The sequence below is a fragment of the Coregonus lavaretus genome (genome assembly GCF_964263955.1).
Source record: "Coregonus lavaretus genome assembly, chromosome: 13".
In the NCBI taxonomy this organism is placed as follows: Eukaryota; Metazoa; Chordata; class Actinopteri; order Salmoniformes; family Salmonidae; genus Coregonus; species Coregonus lavaretus.
In genome coordinates, this window is record NC_140000.1 from 28,708,223 (window position 1) to 28,735,977 (window position 27,755).

General features: G+C 40.5%; 1 protein-coding gene across 2 annotated transcripts in view; it reads right to left on the minus strand.

The window, feature by feature from the left end:
* The window catches only part of LOC311139705 (glutamate receptor ionotropic, kainate 3-like), a gene marked incomplete at both ends in the record, with an annotated part of 138,856 nt that overhangs the window by 51,811 nt on the left and 59,290 nt on the right, over nt 1-27,755 (minus strand). For both annotated transcript variants that reach the window (XM_084174625.1, XM_084174626.1), the window contains 3 exons: nt 4,280-4,461; nt 4,780-5,037; nt 5,444-5,617. In XM_084174625.1, coding sequence (XP_084030751.1) covers nt 4,280-4,461; nt 4,780-5,037; nt 5,444-5,617 — 614 coding nt within the window. The remainder of the gene's footprint in view (nt 1-4,279; nt 4,462-4,779; nt 5,038-5,443; nt 5,618-27,755) is intronic.

Here is a 27,755-nt window from a genome sequence, read left to right on the forward strand (position 1 = left end):
AATTGATTAAAATACACTGTTTTACAATGAAGGTCTACAGTAACTTCAACAGCACTGTCTGGGGTAGCACCATGGTGTAGCCGGAGGAGAGCTAGCGTCCGTCCTCCTCTGGCTACATTGACTTCAATACAAAACCTAGGAGGCTCGTAGGCCTCACCCCCTTCCATAGACATACATGGTAATTATGACCACTTCCGGAGGACGTCCTCTAACCAATCAAAGCTTTTGCAGTATGAACTGACATGTTGTCCATCCAATCATTGAAATAGGATCAGAGAATGAACCTAGTGTGTTGTATTGGGATTGTGCCACAGAGTATTATGGGGGTTCTATGTGTTGAGAATCTTGGTGACATTGTTGGATAGAGATTAAGAGTGAAGAGTGATGGTCAAGCATTTTTTGGATATTATTCAATTCAAATTAGTTTTTTCAAATTACAGGAGACAGAAGAGGTATATTATAAATTGTTTTCTTGGTTTTATAACTTTATTTTTGTGTCCAGTTAGTGCAATTTATTTAAAAAATGTAAAAGTTGCCTTACTAACTAACTTCAGTAGCTAGCTAGTTACCAGCATGAGTGTGCAGTTTTCTCCGCCAGAATGGTAGAATGGCCAACGCTGCCGAAAATGTTGTGGACTTTTTGTTGAAGAACCCCTTTCATTCTCTGGGGTACACGGAAAAGGTGCGAATTAAAAGTGAGGGTCGACCTCTGCCTGAGATCAGTTTCATGAAGAAGGATGAAAAGGTGAGGATGTTCAATACCAACTGGTATCAAAAGTATAGCTGGTTAACGGAGTCTTTCATCAAGCCTTCTGTATTGCTGGCCTTGCCTGCTTTTTGGAAAGTCTGAGCCTTGGTCGAAAGGTGGGTACAGTGACCTGAAGAACATTGATCGTTCAGCTAAACGGCAAAACAAAAGCAGGGAGCATATAAATGCCCACATCAGATTCAAGCTTCTGGGAAAAAGGTGCATCGATAGAGAACACAACGAGAGGGAAAGTTCCGCCAACAAGGGCAACTACAAGGAGCTTGCAGAGGTAATTGCAAGTTATGACGCTGTACTTGCTGAACATATCGAACATTCATCTGTCTTTTCTAGGATGTCGAAAACAATTCCGAATGATTTGATAGCTTCCATCGCATCATCCATAAAAATGTTGCTTAAAGAGAGGTTGACGCAGCTCATTTTCTATCGGGCGCTCAAGTAGGCTTTCCACTTTCCTCTGGTATTTATTTAGCAAAGATGATAACACAATCACTCCGGACAGACACAAGCAAAAACTCATGACATAAATGTTGCAGCAGCCTAGGCTACACCTAAATATTAGAAATCTGACATGCTGTATGGGATGAAAACGAGACAATTTTTCAGTCTGATCAACTGTAGGCTACTAATAAGAGCAGCTGCATACATCCTATGCGCCCTGTCCATCTGGTCAGGGTAAACTAATTGTTAACGTTATGTATTTATAGTCTATTTGTGTGTGAGGAGAACATGTGAATGTGATCAAATTTAGTTTATATTCAAAATTGGGCTGGCTATGGTGCCTATACGTTTTAAATCCAAAATGATTAACTGGGATTAATCAGTCAACATAATAGTGATGACAGATGTGAGTAAATGTTTTATAAGGCCTACAGTTGCATAGGCATGTGTAACCGGTGTGAAATGGCTAGCTAGTTAGCGGTGCGCACTAGTATCGTTTCAATCGCTCTGAGACCTTGAAGTAGTTGTTTCCCTTTCTCTGCAAGGGCCGTGGCTTTTGTGGAGCGACGGGTAACGGTGCTTCGAGGGTGACTGTTGTCGATGTGTGCAGAGGGTCCCTGGTTCAAGCCCAGGTAGGGGCGAGGAGAGGGACGGAAGCAACACTGTTACACCTGCATGATGCTAACATGCATAAAGCAAGCTCAGCCCTGTGAGTTCTATTGTCTATCAGTTGCTGTCTATGTGTCTGGAAATCCTCCTCCTAATCTAGTCTAAATATAATTTATATGAACAAATATCAGGTTTGCAGTTTGACAGGGTTTTCATGCCCCCCAGGGCCAGATTTTTTTTTTAAACCATGTGACCTGATTAGGAAAAACTGGTCCCATCATAGCCCATATTAAACCTTTTTACAACTGATAAATCACTGTCATACCTTATAGGGTCCAGAGTTTTCCTAGTTAGGTTAACATATAAGGAAAAACTCCAGGCCCCAGGGGGTAAAAATTGCCCCACCACTCTGGGACCTATGGTGCCACCAGTCTGCTTGCAGTTGTCAGTCATCGTCAGGTATGTGGATGATCAGGGATTTCTTGGGCTGCTTTGATGTGTCAAGTGGGCGAGATGTGCAGTCTGTTTTTGACTTTATGAATTTTGAGATGTCTGAGTTTAACTTCATAGATAAACTCGTTGTCCAAACCTACGATGGCGCAGCTGCAATGGAATGTATCTTCTATTTGTATTTACGGCTAAGTCCCCTACTGTTCCCTGATTAAGAGCTGAACTCTCTCCTGACATGAACTGAAGCCACATCTCATGTGCCCGGTCATCCACTGGCACATTGAATGTTTCCTCTCCAAGCACTGTGAGTACCCCTATCAATTTTCTCTCTTTACTGTATGTAGAGTCAATCACATACACACAAACAATCACATTATTACACATCAATGATTTTACTCCTTGCTTGGACTAACTCATTCTTAGCTCTTTTGTCTAACTGTGTAGTGTGTTGTGTTATTGTTTTTTGTCTTCCCAGTCAAATCCTGTCCTGCACTGGTCAAGCCTCTGAACACCTCAACTCATGCCTCATACCCTCATTCAATCACTGCTGTGATCCCTTCCCAATACTGTGTAAGTAGCCCTCTCATTCCCATTCCCCATAATATTATGTACTATAATTGTCTTTATTAAATGCTTTATGTTAAAATAATTAGTCTTTGAAGATTTTTGAAACACACTTTGTCATCTCCGTGCGTTCCGCGCCTATACCGTGGGTCTCCAATCCTCCTCAATTTTTCAAGTCACCAGCCTCCACTGATATATATATATATATATATATAACCTGCACTTTCAAAGTCACATTAAGATGTGTGTTTTGGGTCCCTCGCCTGACTCTACTACATCCTCATCAACCTCATTTCATTGGCCTCCATCTGTCCCTCTCTCCCCCGGTGGCCGAGACACTTAAAGAAATGAGACAAAAAGTGCTACCAGGATGGAACCGTCGCTAAAGGGGTCAGCGCTTTTTAAGAGACACCTGGGATATAGCTCTGGGACAGGTCCAGACAAAAGGTCTAGTCCTGCCATGTTTTCCATTTATTTTCTCTACACCTTGAGGGGGGATCAGATCTGACGAGGGGAGGTTGTTTTTAGGTGAGAACACCAGACAGGCTGCAGAGTGCAGACAGAGAGGTAGAAAGCAGGGCCTTGTGGGGAGGCCAGGGACTATCAGCAAACGCCATATCAAAGTTCAAACGTAGGGTACTGCAGAAGTCTTGGGGTAGTGTTATACATGTATATTTTTAAAGAGGCTTTATAAATACAATATATATTTTTGAAGCAACCTCCATTATCCACCCAAGAGTTGCTGAATATCTCTTCATCCTCAGAAGCGTCATATCTAACAGAAGGGGTATGATGCATAAGGCAAGCAATCTTTTGAGTATATTATTGTGTTTCAATCATCAGCAACTTTTTGCAACATCAAACGTAAACTGAACTACTTATGTCAAAATGCATTTGGATTACATTCTTCAAAAGCCATTATTTGCTTCAAGAAGACATGTCTCCTCATCACATACTGTAAGTGATAAATCTGTGATGGTCTATATTTTGTAGTTTATTGGTCTGATATGCATCCGTCACCACCGTATGCAGATTACAGTGGAAGATACATGAGCCAAATTCAGCCATTTTCATCAGAAACCACAGTATGGCTTCAATATCATTATTAAAATCAACAAAGTGTTCCTGGTATGTGAGTTAGAACATCAAATAACAGCATTTCATCTGTAGTGTAAAAGGCAATAAATATCATAGCAACCAAAATAAGCACAGCAAAACACATAATACTGGCTTTGAAAAACAGATTTACATAACTCCGTTTTGACACTTGCAATTCAGAATGGCTCAAAGCAGAACGATTATTTTCTAACACAACATTACCGCTTTATAATAAGCCCAATTCCAGAATGCATGTCAATGCAGAATATGAATTTGATATTGTCTATAGCGTCGATCAGTTACATTCTGTCAGCTCTGGACAGTGCCAGGCAGTGCCTGTAAGGCTCTCACCTGTTTAAGGATCTGTGCAGCCATTTCATGGCTGCAGTCAAAGATTATGCGAAACTCCCGTCCTCTCTTCATCTCCTTGAGGAGAGGCCTGGTGTCCTCTCCATCAAGAGGGAGCTGGCGAATCTTTAGCCTGATGTTATACCTGGAGGGGGCCATTATCAGTTCCTGTAGTCTAATAAGACCTTTAGGAAACAAACATCAGAAAGCTAACAGCCACGCACAACATCATTCAACTGTCAACACACACATATCAAGAACGTTTAACAAAATGAATATTTTGCTTCTAGTAAAGTGTAATTTAGCTGTTTGGTGGTTGATGTTACACATATCACATTTACCAGACAAAAGTATCACGATTCAAAAGTATATACTGTAGAGTATAACAAACCCTGCATTTCCGGAAAGCTTTGTATCACTATGATTGGACTTAAGCTGATCTTAGTACTATGAAGCTTTCGGGAAACTCACCCCCCATTGGTTAGAAAATGTCATACTCCCACCTGTACTGTCATCGTATACGACTGTGGCCGTTTTCCACTTGAGGAACTGCACCAAATCCAAGATGCCGTAGCTGAGAGAAGAGTAATCCGGGTACAGATTGGCGTAAAACGTGTCCCTGTTGTCCATAGGGTGATGTTTCCATCGCACCTGGATGTGTGGCACTTCCAAAGCATTGCAGATGGACTGGACGGCGTTTGAGGACGAGCTATGTGACGGCCCAAATATTGCCACTACACCTAAAGACAGTTGGTCACAGGCTAGAATGGCAAGAACAGAGAGAGAGTTAACTCTAGGGAAGACAGCATATCACATTTCATGACGCTCAACAAGTGAGCTGAATAATGTGTTTGGTGAATCGTCAAATAAATGATATATGGAAAATGGTTTTGTTCACCACAAAGCTAAATTGTTGTTATATGTCTACTAGAATAAATCCTGGTTTCAGAGTGCAGTTAACTAACATCAAACAAAATGCCACTATTAAAAATCTATAACAGCCAAGTATATAATAACGCACTATGAGTTAGACTACTGAAACCCCTTGCCAGAAAGACTTGCAATAAACCTTTAGGTTGGTTTGTTATGTTCTGCTGTCGTCCAATGGCCTTGCTTCCATCCATTCCAGTGTGGCCATTGGCCACAAACAAAGTGCATGTCACTCACCTTTTCTCGACGCTTCAAAACTGTCGTAGATATTAATCCTCTGTATGTCGTACGTTAACGTCGTGTTGGGCAATAAAGTCCTGTTTCTGTTGATGTTGTTCACTGCAAATTTAAAGGCAAGCTCCTCTGGGCTGACGAGCGGCACCGGTCCCTCTGTTTGTTCGAAAATCCCCCCTGAGAAAAGGAGACAGTCACATTAGCTCAAGGCCAACTGGTCTGGAACACAGTTGTCTGAAACTACCACCAAAATTCTTAAGGGGTTTTGCACTAAACACTGGCAGTGGACTGGATTGTGTACATTAGAGCCGGCATTAGATTTGCTCTGTAAACAGAGAGAGAGCCCCACTCCATTTCAGGGAATGCTGTGAATACCAACAGCAGCTTTGAAATCTGCTGCAGTAATGGAAGAGAGTGAGGTGAGTGGAAAGGAGACAGAGAAAATGGCTCCATCAGAACAGGAGCTCAGCTTCTTCTCTACTCCATTAGGGTGTCCTTTTAGTTCACATTAAAACACAGGTGGATCAGATAAGTGGAGTAGGTACTAGACTACTCAGGTATAATAGAAAATATTGAATTAAATCACTATTACTATCACTAAATTGAGCATGTTGTATTTAGGGCCCTTGGTATTATAGAAATGTCTTATTGTATCAGTTAGATATGAGGAGCATAACACGTTTTCATCAACAACAACAAAAAATACGATCAACTTTCTCTTGTTTTTCATTTAAAAACAGCAAATAGAGGGCCTCCGAGTAGCGCAGCAGTCTAAGGCACTGCATCGCAGTGCTTGAGGCATCACTACAGACCCAGGTTCGTTCACAACCGGCTGTGACCGGGAGTCCCATAGGGCTGCGCACAATTGGCCCAGCGTCGTCCGGGTTAGGGGAGGGTTTGGCCGTGGGCCTTACTTGGCTCATTGCGCTCTAGCGACTCCTTGTGGAGGGCCGGGCGCCTGCAGGTTGACTTCGGTCGTCAGTTGAACAGTGTTTCCTCTGGCACATTGGTGCGACTGGCTTCCGGGTTAAACTGGCGGGTGTTAAGGAGCGTGGTTTGGCTGGTCATGTTTCGGAGGACGCATGACTTCGCCTCTCCCGAGCCCGTGGGGGAGTTGCAGCAATGAGACAAGATCGTAATTGGATATCATGAAATTGGGAAGAAAAAGGGGGTAAAAAAATAAATAATAACTTACACAACATGATTGGGCATGTATCAAAATAAGGCTGAAAAATACTGACCAAAAACTTGGCTCCGATCGATACACATTCCCATCAATATTTCAATGTTTTGCCTGGAGACAGAATCAGCACCTGTGGCCTACTGATATCCCCCAACAAGCCACTGTAAGTGGTCAATGGAATCACAGACCTCTGCTGCTACAGTGCCTTCAGCAAGTATTCACACTCCTTGACTTTTTCCACACATTGTTGCATTACAAAGTGGGATTAAAATGGATGACATTTTTTGTCAACGAACTACACAAAAAAAACTCAGTGGAAGAAAAATTCTAACTTTTTTTTATTATTAATGGAAAATAAAACACTAATATATCTTGATTAGATAAGTATTCAACACCCTGAGTCAATGCATGTTAGAATCACCTTTGGCAGTGATTACAGATGTAAGTCTTTCTGGGTAAGTCTAAGAGCTTTGCACACCTGTATTGTAAAATATTTGCAGATTATTCTTTAAAAAAGTATTCAAGCTCTGCCAATTTGGTTGTTGATCATTGCTAGAAAGCCATTGTCAAGTCTTGCAATACATTTTCAAGCTGATTTAAGTAAAAACTGTAACTCGGCCACTCAGGAACATTCTTGGTAAGCAACTCCAGTGTATATTTGGCCTTGTTTTCTATGTACTTGTCCTGCTGAAAGTATGAATTTGTCTCCCATTGTCTGTTGGAAAGCAGACTGAACCAAGTTTTGGTCTAGGATTTTGCTTGTGCTTAGGCCTAACTCTATTCCGTTTCTTTTTTCAACAAAAAAAATAAAATAATCCCTAGTCCTTGCCGATGACAAGCATACCCATAACATGATGCAGCCACCATCATACTTGAAAATATGAAGGGTGGTACTCAGTGATGTGTTGTGTTGGATTTGCCCCAAATATAACACTTTGAATTCAGTTCTTTGCCACAGTTTTTGCAGTATTACTTTAGTGTCTTATTGCAAACAGGATGCATGTTTTGGAATATTTTAATTCTGTACAGGCTTCCTTCTTTTCACTCTGTAATTTATGTTAGTATTGTGGAGTAACTACAATGTTGTTTATCCACCCTCAGTTACCTCCTATCACAGCCATTCAACTCTGTAACTGTTTTAAAATCACCATTGGCCTCATGGTGAAATCCCTGAGCTGTTTCTTTCCTCTGAGTTAGGATGGGCGCCTGTATCTTTGTAGTGACTGTGTCTATTGATACACCATCCAAAGTGTAACTAATAACTTAATCATGCAAGGGATATTCAATGTCATTTTTTTGTTTTTTTTGCCCATCTACCAATAGGTGCCCTGGTCTTTGTGTTTGAATCTGTGCTTGAAATTCACTGTTCGACTGAGGGACTTTACAGATAATTGTATGTGTGTGGTACAGAGATAGGGTAGTAATTTATAAATCATGTTAAACATTATTATTGCACACAGAGTCCATGCAACTTACTATTGTGGTCCTCTGTAGCTCAATTGGTAGAGCATGGCACTTGTAACGCCAGGGTAGTGGGTTCGATCCCCGGGACCACCCATACGTAAAAATGTATGCACACATGACTGTAAGTCGCTTTGGATAAAAGCGTCTGCTAAATGGCATATTATATTATTTATTATTAAGCAAACGTTTAGTCCTGAACTTATTTAGGCTTGCCATAACAAAAGGGTTGAATACTTATTGACTCAAGACAATTCAGATTTGAATTTGTAATTAAATTGTACAAATTTGGAAAAACATAATTCCACTTTGACATTATGGGGTATTGCGTGTAAACCAGTGACACAAAATCTCAATCCATTTTAAATTCAGGCGGTAACAACAAAATGTGGAAAACGTCAAGGGGTGTGAATACTTTCTGAAGGCACTGTATTTGCAGTGGAAACGGAAGAAGCCAAGCCCATTAAGGTACTACAGTTTCCATATTAGTACAGCCTCAGAGTCACATAACTTTGAGGCTGTCCTCATATGGACACCATACACTATGTATGACTCTGAAACCCCCTTTGATTGCAAGGGGATGTGATAACTACATTAAGTAATTGCTGGAGTATATACTAATTTGACTGTTAAGAGGATAAAATGTGCATTGCTCGGAAGCACTTTTAACACATTTTATAAACAGGGAGACCTGCTCCTTGGGAAGAAATCTGTGGATTATTTGCATCATCCTTTTTCACAATCCTGCCATAAGCACAATGCCTAGGATTAATGTGTTAGGATTTTCCAGACACATCAAATAATGAGGAATAAGCAGCTCAGTTTTGATACCACAATATCCACACTAATAAACAAAGGGGCATATTATTGTTGAACGATAGTTACCCAAAAAAATAAGCACTCCTGGTTAGGCAATGTAATGCAATTTATGACTGACGGTAAACACAAATTGAGATGCAACTCTAGATTTGGGATTTGTTCTTGTGAACTTCAGTCGATGGCCTTCAGATTAACATGTTTCCTATTCTTAGTCTGCCTCACAAAGGCCCTTAATTAATCTATTGGGTTGTAGCCTGATGCAAAATAACAGGCACCTAATTGCAACTCCCTATTTTCATAATTTGGCTCTCGTGAACATTTGGGGAAATCAGCTGCATTTAAAAGCTACAATAGTTCCCTCTAAATAAACAAATGAACAGCTGTGTGTGAGAAAAAGCACACGCCCAAACTATGACCATAAAGAAAAGTTTGACATTACATAACCTTGCGTAATATAAGCCTATAGTACGTGTCTTGACTGCCTTCTTGAGGCTTATGTGTGCCTAATTGTGTAATACCATAACATTGAGTAAAACAAAGCACTAGACACAAGGTCAGATTCTAAAAAAAACATTTCACACCGCAACACTGCATCAATTACAACAAACACAGGTCCATTCTAGCTTTGTGTCCACTTTTTGCTTCCGAGGCAAAACACTGTAACACTGTTGACCTGGTTTATGTATCATTCTGATACCTGTTGTGGTGAGGGAAAACATAATAACATTGTTGTTATTTTCCACTTAAGACTACAATTGACTTGTTTTGTATTGTACAATTGACTTGTATCGTGTTTTGTTTGAATTGTGCATCCAGTTCTTGCCTCTTGTCAGTGCTGCTTAGCATGAAGCAAACCTCTCTGATACTGTCTATCTACATCTGTGTCATTAGTAGGGTTGCACAATTCCCGGAACATTCAATAAATTCCCTAGTTTTCCCAAAATCCCGGTTGGGGGATTCCCGGAATCAGGAGGGAATACGCAGGAAATCTAGACCCGTCCAACCAGGATTTCACAAAATGTTTTGAAATGTCCCAGAATTTTGCAACCCTAGTCCTGAGGATTCCAACTGAGTATGTCTGATTTTTACCAAGTCAAAATGAAAAATTGCCGGGAACATTCAGAGAAATTCTCATCTTAATTCTATGTGTATGTAAATAATAAATAAATATAAATAATTGGTCATTTAGCAGACGCTCTTATCCAGAGCAATTAGGGTTAAGTGCCTTGCTCAAGGGCACATCGACAGATTTTTCACCTAGTCGGCTCGGGGATTAGAACCAGCGACCTTTCGGTTACTGGCACAACGCTCTTAACCACTAAGCTACCTGCCGCCCATGTACATGTCTCTATCACATTAATAGCAAAGCTGTGGTCTTAAATCTGTTTGTTGGTTACTGTAGATCTAATTAGTAGCTTGGCTAGAGCAAACATCAGCTAGGAGTAAAATTGGGAGAGGAAATAGCAGGTCCACACTGTAGTGGTTTTTCTATAAACCCTCCTTCCAATATAGCCTACCACACATTGTGCTTGTTCACATTCACCATACTGCCAGACAGAACAATGCCAAGACCTAAAACATGGCACAATATAATTTTGCTCTTGGATAAAGGTATGCTAGCCCACTGAATTTCTGAGTGTAGCTCCTTTGTACTTTTTTTCTCTGGTAGGTATCCCAATCTGCCTGTGAATAGCTTTCCTGCTCCCTAGATCTGTGAAAGCACTTCGCGAAACAATGAGAGAAAAGATGCATGTAAACAATGACCATCACAAAGCTCCTGCAAAACACTGTAGGTTTGGAAAATAGAACAGATTTTAGCTGTAATATGTTCCTCTTTAATTACATGTAACACACACTAACACTCTCAATAGCCAGCTACTGGGTATGCCATTTGGTGGCAGTGATGGGATCTGAGAAAAAAGTGCAACTCAAGTGCTGTTTAGAGAGCTGAAAGACTTTATGAGGCATCAGAAAGCTTGCAATGAGTTCCAATTCACTGAATACATTTTATAAACGTACCCACAATTGCACATTGCACATCTTATCCAAATGAGTTCATTTTTAAATTGATTGTACAGTCGCTATTCTGTTTTTGTCAACTATACCCATTCATCATCCAAAAGCAAACACTCAATCTTCAGTAATGTTTTAATGGTTTAATGATGCATTAACTACCCCTCAGAACCACTAATACCATAACAAACAAATGTTCCTGCTCACATCTATCCATCTGTTGGAATTACAGAGTTGTTCTACATTTGTATAGTAATCTGCACACGTTGTCAATGTAACTGACCTTATATCAAACTCTTGGTTTCTATTTCAAGACCAAGTTAACCCACTGAGCTAAAGTCTGGGTGTTAGCTCTGGGATCTATATAACACAGGTCTTCAGATCTCAAAAAACATTTCACACCGCAACACAGCATCAATTATAGCAAACACAGGTCCATTCTAGCCATGTGTCCACTTTTTGCTTACGAGGCAAAACACTGTAACACTGTTGACCTGGTTTATGTATCATTCTGATACCTGTTGTGGTGAGGGAAAACATAATAATGTTGTTACTGTATATTCCACTTAAGACTACAATTGACTTGTTTTGTATTGTACAATTGACTTGTATCGTGTTGTGTTTGAATTGTGCATCCAGTTCTTGCCTCTTGTCAGTGCTGCTAAGCATGAAGGAAACCTCTCTGTAACTGACCTTATATCAAACTCTTGGTTTCTATTTCAAGACCAAGTTAACCCACTGAGCTAAAGTCTAGGTGTTAGCTCTGGGATCTATATAACAAAAGTCTTAAGATCTGAAAAAACAAAACAAGATTACTCAGCACACAACTTGAATTCCCCGAACCACCTCTACAAAATGTGGAAATGCATAGAATTGGTTTGTCCTAAAACAATGACTTGACCATGTGATACCAGTTGACTATGGTTGAGGCACACAGACAGTTCTGATTGGCTAGGTTGGGTCATTACATTACTCTTAGTGAAGTGGAAGACTTTCATTATTACATCTGTCATGAAATGGATACTGAAAGGAGTATAGAAATCAATATGATTCCTACCTAGATGACAACGATACACCTCTCCCAGGAATATAGGGAAAGTCGTTTGTCTTTGTATTGGAACGACCATAAAGGGACTAATGTGACTCCTGTTGCAAATTTGCCCTAATATCCTGTTCACTCATGAGATGAAATCTGTTTAACTTCTCACTGTCTTCACTGTCTGTACCCTGATTCTGCTACAGCACTCAAATGAATGCTTTGTAATGGGACAGTTTTACAAAGCATCTTATATCATCATATACAGTGGGGAAAAAAAGTATTTAGTCAGCCACCAATTGTGCAAGTTCTCCCACTTAAAAAGATGAGAGAGGCCTGTAATTTTCATCATAGGTACACGTCAACTATGACAGACAAAATGAGGAAAAAAATTCCAGAAAATCACATTGTAGGATTTTTAATGAATTTATTTGCAAATTATGGTGGAAAATAAGTATTTGGTCAATAACAAAAGTTTCTCAATACTTTGTTATATACCCTTTGTTGGCAATGACACAGGTCAAACGTTTTCTGTAAGTCTTCACAAGGTTTTCACAAACTGTTGCTGGTATTTTGGCCCATTCCTCCATGCAGATCTCCTCTAGAGCAGTGATGTTTTGGGGCTGTCGCTGGGCAACACGGACTTTCAACTCCCTCCAAAGATTTTCTATGGGGGTTGAGATCTGGAGACTGGCTAGGCCACTCCAGGACCTTGAAATGCTTCTTACGAAGCCACTCCTTCGTTGCCCGGGCGGTGTGTTTGGGATCATTGTCATGCTGAAAGACCCAGCCACGTTTCATCTTCAATGCCCTTGCTGATGGAAGGAGGTTTTCACTCAAAATCTCACGATACATGGCCCCATTCATTCTTTCCTTTACACGGATCAGTCGTCCTGGTCCCTTTGCAGAAAAACAGCCCCAAAGCATGATGTTTCCACCCCCATGCTTCACAGTAGGTATGGTGTTCTTTGGATGCAACTCAGCATTCTTTGTCCTCCAAACACGACGAGTTGAGTTTTTACCAAAAAGTTATATTTTGGTTTCATCTGACCATATGACATTCTCCCAATCCTCTTCTGGATCATCCAAATGCACTCTAGCAAACTTCAGACGGGCCTGGACATGTACTGGCTTAAGCAGGGGACATGTCTGGCACTGCAGGATTTGAGTCCCTGGCGGCGTAGTGTGTTACTGATAGTAGGCTTTGTTACTTTGGTCCCAGCTCTCTGCAGGTCATTCACTAGGTCCCCCCGTGTGGTTCTGGGATTTTTGCTCACCGTTCTTGTGATCATTTTGACCCCACGGGGTGAGATCTTGCGTGGAGCCCCAGATCGAGGGAGATTATCAGTGGTCTTGTATGTCTTACATTTCCTAATAATTGCTCCCACAGTTGATTTCTTAAAACCAAGCTGCTTACCTATTGCAGATTCAGTCTTCCCAGCCTGGTGCAGGTCTACAATTTTGTTTCTGGTGTCCTTTGACAGCTCTTTGGTCTTGGCCATAGTGGAGTTTGGAGTGTGACTGTTTGAGGTTGTGGACAGGTGTCTTTTATACTGTTAACAAGTTCAAACAGGTGCCATTAATACAGGTAACGAGTGGAGGACAGAGGAGCCTCTTAAAGAAGAAGTTACAGGTCTGTGAGAGCCAGAAATCTTGCTTGTTTGTAGGTGACCAAATACTTATTTTCCACCATAATTTGCAAATAAATTCATAAAAAATCCTACAATGTGATTTTCTGGATTTTTTCTCCTCAATTTGTCTGTCATAGTTGACGTGTACCTATGATGAAAATTACAGGCCTCTCTCATCTTTTTAAGTGGGAGAAATTGCACAATTGGTGGCTGACTAAATACTTTTTTCCCCCACTGTAAATATAATTTGGCCCCATATAATGTTTAAGTCCATAATGAGAAAAGGGGTTTTAATTAAGTTAGACCCCCTTTTTTTGACTCAGTCTATATTGAATATACATCTAACTCTATCAAAGCTGAGAGAGATTCTTATTTATTTGATATAAAATAAAATAGGTTTTATTGTCACATACACTGGATAGGTGCAGTGAAATGTGTTGTTTTACAGGGTCAGCCATAGTAGTACGGTGCACCTGGAGAAAATGAGGGTTAAGTGCCTCGCTCAAGGACACATCGACAGATTTTTCACAATGTCGGCTCGGATATTCGAAATAGCAACCTTTAAGTTACTGGCCCAACACTCTAACTGATAGTAATACTCTTGCAACCTTATAATGTTGTGATATCTCCTTCGTCAGAGGCCTGTCAATAACAACACATTTGTAAAATCTAATTTTATGCTCAAGTGGTTCTGCTTCTGCAATTTATCGCAGCTATCGCATTCAACCTCTTCTCCTTCTCTTCTCCTCCTCTCTCGCCACCCTCTCTCACGTTCTCCCTCCCTCTCTTTCCCAGCTTAGTGTGGCTGTGTTTTGATCTCATTATCGTTTTCAAACATCCACACCAGATAATCTGTCAGGGGCAGGAGCCTGCACTCGGCTTCGCATATGGTAGCTCGGTCCGAATTATGAGGGTGAGGGGCGTGCTCTCAGTAGGAACCGGACTGAAGAACATTTGAAAGGCCCAGAGCAGTCAAAAATCTGATTTTCCTGTGTTTTATATATATTTCCACACTATGAGGTTGGAGTAATACTGTGAAATTGTGAAAATGATGATAACGACCTTTTAGTGCATGGATCATCAACTAGATTCAGCCGCGGGCCAATTCTTTCTGGAGCGGATGGTCGGGGAGCCGGAACATAATTACAAATAATTTGCAGACTGCAAATTGACCGCAAGAAGCCCAAACAGATATAATGTTTGACTAAAACAATCATTTCAAACCTTGGTTACATTTGTATACATTCACGTGTCTCTCTATTATGCATGGGAATACTTGGGAACAGATTTCTTAAATTAAAATCACTTGCAGCTGATTTCCTGGTGTTTTTACAGTTTATGTCCAACATGCTCAGAAAACAACCCGCCAGTTGGGAAACCCTGTTTTAGTGTAAGAGCTGTTTGAAAAGAATGCCTGAAATTTCAGCCTGTTTTGGTGGGATGGAGTTTTGGCCTGCCTGGTGAGATCACAATGTGGTAAATTAGTTAATAGACCTATAGAAAGAGGGATCCAAACCTTTCTACCAATAACAGCAAATGTCCTGTTTTCCCCTCCCTACTCAGACCACTCCCAGACAGTCCTTGAAAAATTATTGCTTGAGAAATTGCCTTATGCTAAGAAGCCATTTTTGTTTATTTTTGACCATTTTAATTTAAAACAATCAGAGTACAGTACTTAATTGTTATACAGAAATGATTTGATACTGAAATAAAATGGTTGCATTGGACCTTTAAGAGATGGAGTGAAACAGAGAGCTACTATCTTAACTTGTCCAACAAGAAAACGTGCAAAAGTTTTGCCGTAATGAATATGACCCTATGCTGTTTCCAAAGACAAGGAGACAGCTCCTTCAGCACATTGCACTAGGAAGTGGTAGCTGAAAGCTGACAGTAAATTTGACTCGTTTCAGGAAACTTGGCGTATGTCGCGCGTCATTACTTCACAGGAGAGGCATTTGAACGTAAAACATTTATTTTTTATCAAAATGCGTTTTTTGTCAGAAATGCCTTCTGGAACATATGAACTTTCATGTGCCTTAATAACAAACTTTTATGCCATCTGTAAATATGAATAAAATTGTTAAATTATGAGCCTAGTTGGCTTAGCCACAGAAAAAGACAGGAACCTTCCCACTTGCCATGATTGGCTGAGATAATGGATGGGCTGGACATGCCGAGAGATGAGTTTGGATTGGTCTGCCATGTAGCACGCTTCTGTCTATAACATGAGCTGCTCAGTATGTGTAGGTAATCCTTTCTAACACTACGTTTTTGAAAGATATCATGAAGAACTTCAAAAGTGTTTCTAATACTCTCCATTTTCTGGAGGACCAAGTTTTGAAATCAGTGGATTGCCCGGTGGAAGCAGAGTATGATAGCTAAGGAGATGGATAAAATTCTGGGTGGGAGTCGAAAAAAGAACACACAGAAGGCTGTTGTATAAAACACCTGTCTCCGGATTACATCTTTAAACTAAGGGCAACCATGGCATCCGTAACAGAGGGAGAAGCGTTCATCCATGTATATGGGTAAGACAGTCTAGCCAGCTACATTCAGATATTATACATTTCTAATTTTGTCAGAAAGTTGTTTTCATTGCAAGTTAAAGCATACTGTTAGCTAGCTAGCTAACATTATCTGACTGGCTCACTAGCTAACGTTATGTGTATGAGCTGTGTAGAAATATTATTCGTATCTCAAGAGCCATTTGCATTGCTCGTTATAACCTAATGTTAGCTAGCTAACGTTGTACCTAGTTGGTTAGCTTTAGCTACCTGCAGATTCATGCAGGGTAGTAACGTTATGAGTTGGGATTATGGTTAATTGTTTAGCTAGCTAGCTAAACCATTTCACTGTACTGTTTACACCTTCTGTATGCTGTGCATGTGACAAATAAACATTGGTTTTATTTGATATAGTGTGTGTTTACCAGAGACGGTAATGTGAAGAATGACCTGCACCAAAGTCAAATTAGGATAATTTGCCAACAAGACAGTGTCCAAGTTCTAAAATTCTCCGGTAGAATGCCTTGCTTTTATTTAGTCACATTCAAAACAGTAAGCTATTTTCTGTAATTAGCTCGCCATTAACTTGTAAATAATGATCTTGTTGTGAGTTTATTGTGAGTTTATTTTCCTGTAAAAATGAATAAAGTTAAGACATTGTCAGCTATATGATATGGTCATTATTTGAACTGGTGAGCCAGCTAACTTTACGTTAGCTAGCTAGCTAACAAGCTAAAAATGACATTGTTTAGAAAGTTGCTTTTGAACGGATGGGTTTATTGGTGTTAAAATACACCTGTTATGCTATTTTGGACCACCAGGCTGATGTCATGCAGCCTGTTGTTTTTGTGTTTATACTTTTCCATAACGACAACGACAAGTTTGATGTCGGACGACAATAGAATGTTCATGATGTCACTGCGACAACTGTCTACAGACATGTCGATAGACGAAGTGTTAGCAGTTGATGTTATACTTCAATAACACAGACCCCAAAGTAAATCAGGGGGAGAAAAATATATTTATTCAAAGAGAACAAATCATAGTTGTTATGCTGGAAAGTAGATGGTAGATGTATATTCTTCCCTGTCCTCAATGTTTTCTCCACTGAATAAAGAGACAGGATGTAGTTTATAGCCTCAAGCCTAGCATGTGGCTGACCAATTAGAATTAATTGCAATACAATTGGGCTACTGGCCAAACCCCCAAGTATCCTGTTTCAGGCTCAATGTATACCAATGAGAACTTGGCCCATGTAGCTATGAGTCCCTGGTTGGAACCCCTACAAAGATTCTAAACAGATGTTGAACTGAAAAACAACTATTTCCATTCATCGTTAATTCCCTCTTGACCTCTAGTCCTCTGCGTTGTGTGTATTTATCTTCGAATATTCTTACAGTAGTATAAACCAGTTTTATTCTTGAAATCTTTGGTTGTTTAGTACACTACCGTACTCACTCTGTTTAGCACATGGCCTCACATGTGAATCCTTAAAAATATATGTTGGGCTAAGGCTTAGGAGGGTGTGAACGATGCTGAATGGGTGTAGACAAAGTAGAGTTCTCCAGTAGGTGTACCAAAACATTCAAGGGCCATTTTCTCAAAAGTGGGGTTTCAAGTTTATCTACTTTCAAAGCATAATTACTTTCCCATTGTTTCTCAACTGTAGTGTATGATATACAATTTTCTAGCTCTGAGTCTCTACTTTTATCCAATGTAAAAAAACACAATTTCAAATTTTGCTACATAAGACTGAATCACGCCGGTCGGTCACAAATCTCTGAGGCCAGAACTTAATGCCTAAGAAGGCGGTAGAAATGTACATAATTGTTACCCAGGGGAAAATGGGGGAGGGTCATGCTTTTCAATTTCAGTCAGAGGGAGGGTTTAGTATTTTTTTAAATTAAGTCCAGGGGAGGGTCATGTTATTTGCAAACGATTAAATGTCATATTGCTCAGGGTTTGAGAATTAGTTGCTTATTATAGTATCTTGATGTGTGCCCAATGATGCCCCTCATCCCTGATTCTCTGCTGGGGTCGCAATATCAAGAGCACCTAGTGTGGTCTCAATAAAATGATCCATAGCCTATCCTATAGGCCTAGGCTATACAAAGAGCATAGTTATATTTTAAGAAAATGTACTTCCTTCCAGAGTTTTTGGGCTGCTGGGATGGTGTATTTAAAACTAGGCTACACTGCATTACACAATCATGAGCCCTGGCCTGCACTGCTCTTGCTGATGTAAACCTTTTGTGCTGCCTAACCATTGACTGTGCTGTGTACGGTGGCACTTCAGGAGGCGAGTCAAAGTCTTCTTCCGAAAACACTTTATTTGTCCAAAAAATGAAATATCTGTGAGCGCGGACTAGGCCTACTGATGTCCTGTTCAGTTTGCGAGGGAGAGGGTGAAGATGAGAAGGAGGACCGGAGGTAAGCTTGCTACTGCCATAATTGATTTTAACAAAACAATATGTTTCGTAGTCCATAATGAAGCTATTTATCAGCGTTATCAACCTCACAATTAGCCATATTTGAGTAATTTACATACCTTACATTACTATTAAGCAGCAGCTGTGGATATGGACAGCGCATGGGTGCTGAAAGTAGGCAAATTTGAGAAGGCCTAATTAATTGAAACAGTCTTCATTTTAATTTGGCTTTAGGCTACTAACAAGACGGCTTTGTGTTGGAGCATATTTCTTCCTATTCGATAAATAAGAGGTAGGCCTACCTGTTTAACAGATTAAATTATAGTCTACTATCCATAGATTATGTCAGCCAATTTCTTCAGTCACCAAGCACTCCTTAAATATCTCAGTGTCAGTGAAGAGCTTGGTGTGTTAAGACCAGAGGGGGTATTTGAGGGTATTGTAGCTTTTGTTAAAGAAAATGGCTAAAAGCATAAGCCTAACCTTTGTTAGTTTAAGATTTTGAAAAAAATCTGATGGACCTGATTATATAAAGCAGGAAAGGGCAACTGGCAGCCCCTTTCGTAGACCCACGGACCAATAAAAATATTGAAAGTATTCAGACCCTTGACTTTTTCCACATAATTATAATCCTCATCAATTTACACACAATACCCCATAATGACGAAGCAAAAACAGGTTTTTAGAGATTTTTGCAAATGTATTAAAAATAATAAACAGAAATACCTTATTTACATAAGTATTCAGACCCTTTGCAATGAGACTCGAAATTGAGCTCAGGTGCATCCTGTTTCCATTGATGATCCTTGAGATGTTTCTACAACTTGATTGGAGTCTACCTGTGGTAAATTCAATTGATTGGACATGATTTGAAAAGGCACACACCTGTCTATATAAGGTCCCACAGTTAACAGTGCATGTCAGAGCAAAAACCAAGCCATGAGGTCAAAGGAATTGTCTGTAGAGCGCCAAGACAGGATTGTGTCAAGGCACAGGTCTGGGGAAGGGTACCAAAAAATGTCTGCAGCATTGAAGGTCCCCAAGAACACAGTGGCCTCCATCATTCTTAAATGAAAGAAGTTTGGAACCATCAAGACTCTTCCTAGAGCTGGCCGCCCGGCCAAACTGAGCAATCGGGGGAGAAGGGCATTGGTCCGGGAGGTGACCAAGAACCTGATGGTCACTCTGAAAGAGCTCAGAGTTCCTCTGTGGAGATGGGAGAACCTTCCAGAAGGACAACCATCTCTGCAGCACTCCACCAATCAGGCCTTTATGGTAGAGTGGCCAGACGGAAGCCACTCCTCAGTAAAAGGCACATGACAGCCCGCTTGGAGTTTGCCAAAAGGCACATAAAGGACTCTCAGACCATGAGATATTCTCTGGTCTGATGAAACCAAGATTGAACTCTTTGGCCTGAATGCGAAGTGTCACGTCTGGAGGAAACCTGGCACCATCCCTACAGTGAAGCATGGTGGTGGCAGTATCATGCTGTGGAGATGTTCTTCAGTGGCACGGACTGGGAGACTAGTCAGGATCGAGGGAAAGATGAACAGAGCAAAGTACAGAGAGAGATCTTGATGAAAACCTGGTCTAAAGCGCTCAGAACCTGAGACTGGGGTGAAGGTTCACTTTCCAACAGGACAACGACCCTAAGCACACAGCCGAGACAACGCAGGAGTCTCTGAATGTCCTTGAGTGGCCCAGCCAGAGCCCGGACTTCAACCTGATCGAACATCTCTGAAGAGACCTCAAAATAGCTGTGCAGCGATGCTCCCCATCCAACCTGACGGAGCTTGAGAGGATCTGCAGAGAGGAATGGGAGAAACTCCCCAAATACAGGTGTGCCAAGCTTCTAGTGTCATACCCAAGAAGACTCAAGGCTGTAATCGCTGTTAAAAGTGCTTCAACAAAGTACTGAGTAAAGGGTCTGAATACTTATGTAAATGTGATATTTCAGTTTATTTTTTTAAAAATATAAATTATATATATATACAGTACCAGTCAAAAGTTTGGACACACCTACTTATTCAAGAGTTTCTTTATTTTTACTATTTTCTACATTGTAGAATAATAGTGAAGACATCAAAACTATGAAAGAACACATATGGAATCATGTAGTAACCAAAAAAGTGTTAAACAAATAAACATCTGTTTAATATTTGAGATTCTTCAAAGTAGCCACCCTTTGCGTTGATGACAGCTTTTGCACACTCTTGGCATTCTCTCAACCAGCTGCATGAGGTAGTCACCTGGAATGCATTTCAATTATCAGTTGTGCCTTGTTAAAAGTTAATTATATTATATTATAATATATTTTGATTTGTTTAACACTTTTTTGGTTAACACTACATGATTCCATATGTGTTATTTCATAGTTTTGATGTCTTCACTACTATTATACAATGTAGAAAATCGTAAAAATGAAGAAAAACCCTTGAATGAGTAGGTGTGTCCAAGCTTTTGACTGTTACTGTGTATATATAGAAACTCAGTCTGGGTCTCAACTTACTGTTGAGAGTTAGAATAATAGAATACACAAGGTGGAATTTCAAAATTTGGTTGTGCATCAGCAGTCACTCAATTAGCCCATGTCAGCAAAACATTTTTAGATTGATTTTTTAGATTGATAAATTAAACCGGCTAGCTATCTAAACTTGTAGTATCATCAGTTATAATATAAAAAACTGCAAAAATTTGCCTCCACCCTATTGCAAAATGTGTAGAATTGTAGGAAATTAGATCTGGGTAGGCAGACTCACCAGCCACTGCGGCCCCTCATGATGAGTTCTGTTTTTTGTGGCCCCCACCCCATCAAAGCTGCCCATCGCTGATATAAAGCAATGTATAACGACGCTTTAGTCCGCAAGAAACAAGCTTTAAAATGCTGGGGAAAGACGTGGCTCCGATGCATATTGGATATCTTTGGATTGTCTTTATGACATTCAGAGGCTGCGCTTCAACCTTCTATAGCTGAGGAGACAAAAAAAGGACTTTGCTTGGGAAGTAATGTGTGATTCTGTCACTCTCAATTGATCTTTCAAATTTCAACAGGCTATTAAACAACATACTAACTCTAAAAAAAAGTCAGGAGCAAGCCAGGTAGCCTAAGAAGGAATGAAAATGAATTATTTTGGTTTTATTATTATTATTTCAAGGCTATAGCCTGCCACTTAAGAAATCAATTTCAATTTGTGACATGCTATAGGCTAGCAGGAGCACTCAGCACTTCAACAACACATCAACAACACATCAACAACAGCACTTCAACAACATGCCTATACATTTTGCATTTAGGCTGTATAAAATGACATAAAAAAATATAAGTACTTACAATTAAATAATAATGAAAAATTATTAAATTAAAACTGGCCAAACACAGTCATTCTACAGTGTTTGGCCAGTCTTTGGTTTGAGGCTCATGTGGTGAGCAATGCATGCCTAGTTTGTTAATTTAGCCTAGCAGATGTTCTTATATTCCCATGCCCTAATCACAGTCAACACAAATCTATTTTGTAACAATATCATGGAATAAAATATAATAAAATCAGAAAATCATAGTTTCCGAAATGAAAAAAGTATATAGGCCTACCTGATGATATGTGGCTGCTGTGTTAAACATCAAATGGCTTTTTCTTAAATTCATTGATGATCAGATACTTCAGCTGTAACTGGTTCTGTTGCGTTACATTTTTACAGTTGATAGACAACTTTAGCACTGTTCCAAACTTAGACTATCCTCTTTTTTAACAATAGCCTGTATAGAAATCAAAACATCTCCGGTGCTGCAGCATGCACTCATTTATGTTTAAGCTCTATTGTGGTATTAAAAAGATTGGGCTTATTTCCAGTCATGTAAAATGACGTAGAATTGCGTGAAATGGTTTATAAAAGGCCATTTTTTTCTCGGACCGCAAATAAGATGATAGATTCATGCAGTGCTTTTATTCGAATATTTTCACAACCTTCTGGCTACTTTGCCATTTCATGTTTACAAATCGAAGAACAGTTTCTAAAACTGCATATCTAAGACTCTGGTCTGTCCTAGGAAGTGAGGGTAAACGGTAGGCATATTCTCTGTTATCCATTTTATGTTTTAATTATTATTTTGGGTATAGGGGAGGGCCACTTGTTTTTTTTTCAAGCATGCAGGGAAGGTCGGGTAAAAATATCAATTTTCATTTCAGAGAGGTCAGATTTTCTCCAGATGTCCCTCATTATAAATAACGTAGAGTCCCTTAAAACCAGGGCTCTGGGACAACCCAGAGGGGGTGAGAGAGTATTGATTAATATAATGGTGTGGGTAAAGGGTAGACACAGCTGACTTTTTTTTGGACCATAAATCCCTCTCTGCACAGCAGCCCAATGCGATGCACACCTCCAATGGACAGTCCACCACCACCATGCCAGGTACAAACACCCCCCATCTCCCCCTCTCCATTAAGTTCCATTGTTATCACTGAGGTAAATGTGTTCCAACCGCCTGTCCAATCAAAGACTGTGCCAGAACAAGGGACAATGGTAACTAAAGCCAGGTGGATGGGGGCCCAGAGCAGTGCCAGCTTTCCCCCATTCCAACCGCCACCCCCTTCACTCCCTCCACCACCCTCTTTTGTCCACATACGGTGGCAAAGAAGAACCAGTACCCACAGCCTTGGCATCTTTTCACTGCAGGACACAAAGGTGGCTCGCAGCAGGAGAAAGCCACTCTCTGCATCTGCGGAGAGACAAAAACGGTTTCTGTTTCCAATGATGCCATTGTTTTTCATGTAGAGAGAGAGAGCGAGAGAGAGAGGGAGAGAGAGAGAGAGAGAAAAAGCATAAAAGATTGAAATCTTTGTGCCCTAGCGGGCTCCTTCATGAGTAAAATGAGCCAGGCGAGCATGGAGAACGAGCTCTGTAAACATGCCAGCTGCCACCACTGCAGCAGGTTGACATGACACAATTTGCCCCGCACTAAACAGTGCAAAACACTGCCAAACCATCACTTTTTCTCTTCCCAATGTACATCACCTAATAGCAGGCACTGCATATAATAATTATCCCTAAACACTGCAATGTCAACCTAGAAAAAACACACATATAAAAACAGTCAAATTAAATAAAAGTAAGTGTCATAGCCTGCTCTAGGTCAGCACACATAAAAATGGACAATTATCACAAATGCAGAGTAATTATAATCCTTTTTCACAAAACAATTGCTTTGTGTTTTGTTTCTTCGTATCCTCACAATGTAAAGTGCCTGACTAGTAACTAAGCGAACAGGGTTAGGGAAATAGCAGCTTAAAATCTGACTGAGTGTGACGGGGAGGAGGTGTTGAGAAGATTAATAGCTTTCAACAACGGAACAGTGCAGCAGTACATTTTTATATGCATAATTCTATACAACAGGTCAATTGGTAGCTTAGGGGCTTCGTGGCTTTGTTTTCATTATTGTCACTTGAAAGGAGCTTTTAATTCCACGCTTCTCTCCAACCGCTGCAAAATGGGCCTCTAAAACAGAGATCACAAGGTTAGATATCTACTGTGGGTCACAACGACTTAGGCTGCTGTAATTGACATTGATTTTACAACTAAGGATGCAATTAATATCGAGGCTGTGTTTAGCCCTGTGGATAGTGCCACCTCAAATTCTATATGAAGGGAGTCAACGGAAAGGGTTGGCATTGTTTAAGGACTACATATGATTAGCTCAGGCAGTTTTGACCCTGGTTCTGTTGTTTTTACGGCATAACAAAATTAGAACAGGAGATTCTGTTCGTAGCTGTGTATAAAACTCTTGACAGAACTATTATCTTCCCACGAACAATGAAATTAGTTTCTGTTGCCAAAAGCGGTAATAAAAGAGGAAAGGACGTTTTGTTTAATGACCACTTGTCTTACTTTGAAACATTCTATAAATGTTTAAGTGCAAAACTGAAAAATAAAACATTGAGTATATGAAGTCTCTATTACTGCATTTCAACAGGTTTTTGTCAAAGGTGTTAAAATGTAGCCAGTTGCATTTCTATGGGGAAGAGAGGAACGTTTTGTGCCACATCGTTGACGGGGTTTGAGGAGACTAGGTTACCCTGTTTTCAAGGTGCTTGCGGACAGGGCTAAATATAAAACTGGCCCAGATAATATGCGCGAGGACCACACACCATGCAAAGTTAATGTAGACAAATGAGGGAGAGGTGCGGGGGAACATCGTTTGGGACACCTCTGGCTAGTTTCTGGGACAGCTAGACACTAAAATTGAAATTAAGTGACCTCAGTCGGATTGCCTTCACTTCCCCTGGAAAAGAACCAATCACAAAATCTCAATTCAGGTTCAAGACTCTTTTTCCCCTTCCTTTTTACATCATCTCCTCCCTTTCTGGTGTTATTGGGGAGCGAAATTAATCCCTGCAGTCATAAAAGACATGGTTACCTGCTCCTCTTTGAAAGTATTTCCAGAGGTGGGGAACCTGGCAGTAAGCCAAGGGACAATTAGCAATGGTCTGTTTTATATAACATTTCACTTCAATCATCTTAACAAATATCAGCTACAGTATCTAAAACACATTCAGCCGACATACAGTGGAGAGAACAAGTATTTGATACACTGCCGATTTTGCAGGTTTTCCTACTTACAAAGGGCGTAGAGGTCTGTAATTTTTTATCATAGGTACACTTCAACTGTGAGAGACGGAATCTAAAACAAAAATCCAGAAAATCACATTGTATGATTTTTAAGTAATTCATATGCATTTTATTGCAAGACATAAGTATTTGATCACCTACCAACCAGTAAGAATTCCGGCTCTCACAGACCTGTTAGTTTTTCTTTAAGAAGCCCTCCTGTTCTCCACTCATTACCTGTATTAACTGCACCTGTTTGAACTCGTTACCTGTATAAAAGACACCTGTCCACACACTCAATCAAACAGACTCCAACCTCTCCACAATGGCCAAGACCAGAGAGCTGTGTAAGGACATCAGGGATAAAATTGTAGACCTGCACAAGGCTGAGATGGGCTACAGGACAATAGGCAAGCAGCTTGGTGAAAAGGCAACAACTGTTGGCGCAATTATTAGAAAATGGAAGAAGTTCAAGATGACGGTCAATCACTCTCGGTCTGGGGCTCCATGCAAGATCTCACCTCGTGGGGCATCAATGATCATGAGGAAGTTGAGGGATCAGCCCAGAACTACACGGCAGGACCTGGTCAATGACCTGAAGAGAGCTGGGACCACAGTCTCAAAGAAAACCATTAGTAACACACTACGCTGTCATGGATAAAAATCCTGCAGCGCACGCAAGGTCCCCCTGCTCAAGCCAGCGCATGTCCAGGCCCGTCTGAAGTTTGCCAATGACCATCTGGATGATCCAGAGGAGGAATGGGAGAAGGTAATGTGGTCTGATGAGACAAAAATAGAGCTTTTTGGTCTAAACTCCACTCGCTGTGTTTGAAGGAAGAAGAAGGATGAGTACAACCCCAAGAACACCATCCCAACCGTGAAGCATGGAGGTGGAAACATTCTTTGTGGATGCTTTTCTGCAAAGGGGACAGGACGACTGCACCATATTGAGGGGAGGATGGATGGGGCCATGTATCGCGAGATCTTTTGTTTTAGATTCCACCTCTCACAGTTGAAGTGTACCTATGATAAAAAATTACAGACCTCTACATGCTTTGTAAGTAGGAAAACCTGCAAAATCAGCAGTGTATCAAATACTTGTTCTCCCCACTGTACCCTCAATCAACAGTAGTTATTAGTCAATATATCTGTTACTCTAAGTATAGGGGTGTTATTGCTGTATGCCTATTATATGAGGGGACTGTCGGGGAACCAAATATATGCCATGACAGTGTATACAGCATACTGCCATGTCCATTTACATTTTAGTCATTTAGCAGACGCTCTTATCCAGAGCGACTTACAATTAGTGAGTGCATACATTTTTCATACTGCCCCCCCCACAACCCTTGCGTTGCAAGCGCCATGCTCAACCAACTGAGCTACAGGAGGGCCAATAGTGGATGATTCTGGATGGCACATTAAATAAAATGACTAGACAAATAACTACGCAATATAATTTCCTCAATACCACAATCTAATTGGCAAGGAAATACCAGTGTTTATATGAATATGAAAATGGAAATGTGTAACACGAGACACGCCATTGTCTAGCAACGGCAGGGCAAAAAGAAGTACCACTTATTCGAGACGTGTGGAACAATATGCGCAGAGCTTACATTTTAGTCCCTTTTCAAACACAGCTTGACTATTGTCCGTTTATAATAAAAGCCTGGTGTTTTATCACAGCACACAACCATTATTCCTGAGCACTTTGCACCGTCTTCTGAAAGCCGATTAGAGGAGCCGAGAAGGAGGCCAGCTCCATCGTTGCAAAGGCAGGATATTTACATTTCAGGGCCATGTGCGGCGCATTTTAATTTGGCTGCTGCGTTTGAATGTCCCGGCTTCCTCAGTAATTCTCAGTGATTCGCACATGAGCGGCTAATGGGTTCATTAGCATCATTAGCATCCTCAGGGAGTATATCCTCATTACCTGATCTGGTCAACTCTGACAGGTGCATCGAGACTCATCTCATCACTAATCTTTTTTCACAGTGCCAAGCTCTCTCTTTCGTTCTCTCTCTCTCTCTCAGTAAAATCGCAATCAAAGAAATACAAGTTGGAGGGAAACAAAGCGCTAGTTCCTAAGACACCCAGTTCAGATGGCATATGAGAATAATACTAATGAGACCAGTGCCCTTGACAAAAATATACGGTTCAACATTAAATGTCTAAATTATTCCTGTATTGCCTCTTGGAATATCGTTGGACGACAACCAAGAACACCATTAGGCCACTTTAAACAAATCCATTAGGATAAAGATCCAAGGCAATGCCTTCTGAAAAATAATTCAGGTTTTTATTTGTTTTGCCATATTAAATGCAGCCTAGCATATCACATTGTCAACCATTACTCTGCCCTTGAAGCTATAAAAAATACTGCATTCATGAACATCAGATATTTTCTTAAAGTTTTCTGAATGCACTAATTAAAAGAAAAACTCCTTATTTCACATTAAGTATTCATTTAACCCTATTCCTAGCACCAAAATGTTGTCCATATTAGGACAGACACATGTCCATGGAAGCTGTATCAGAGTGTGAGTCTGTCTTAATATGGACACCGTACTAGTGCTAAGGTTAGGACCAATGTTCCCTCTAAGCTGCGCGGGTGCGCAGCTCCCCTCAGACTGGCG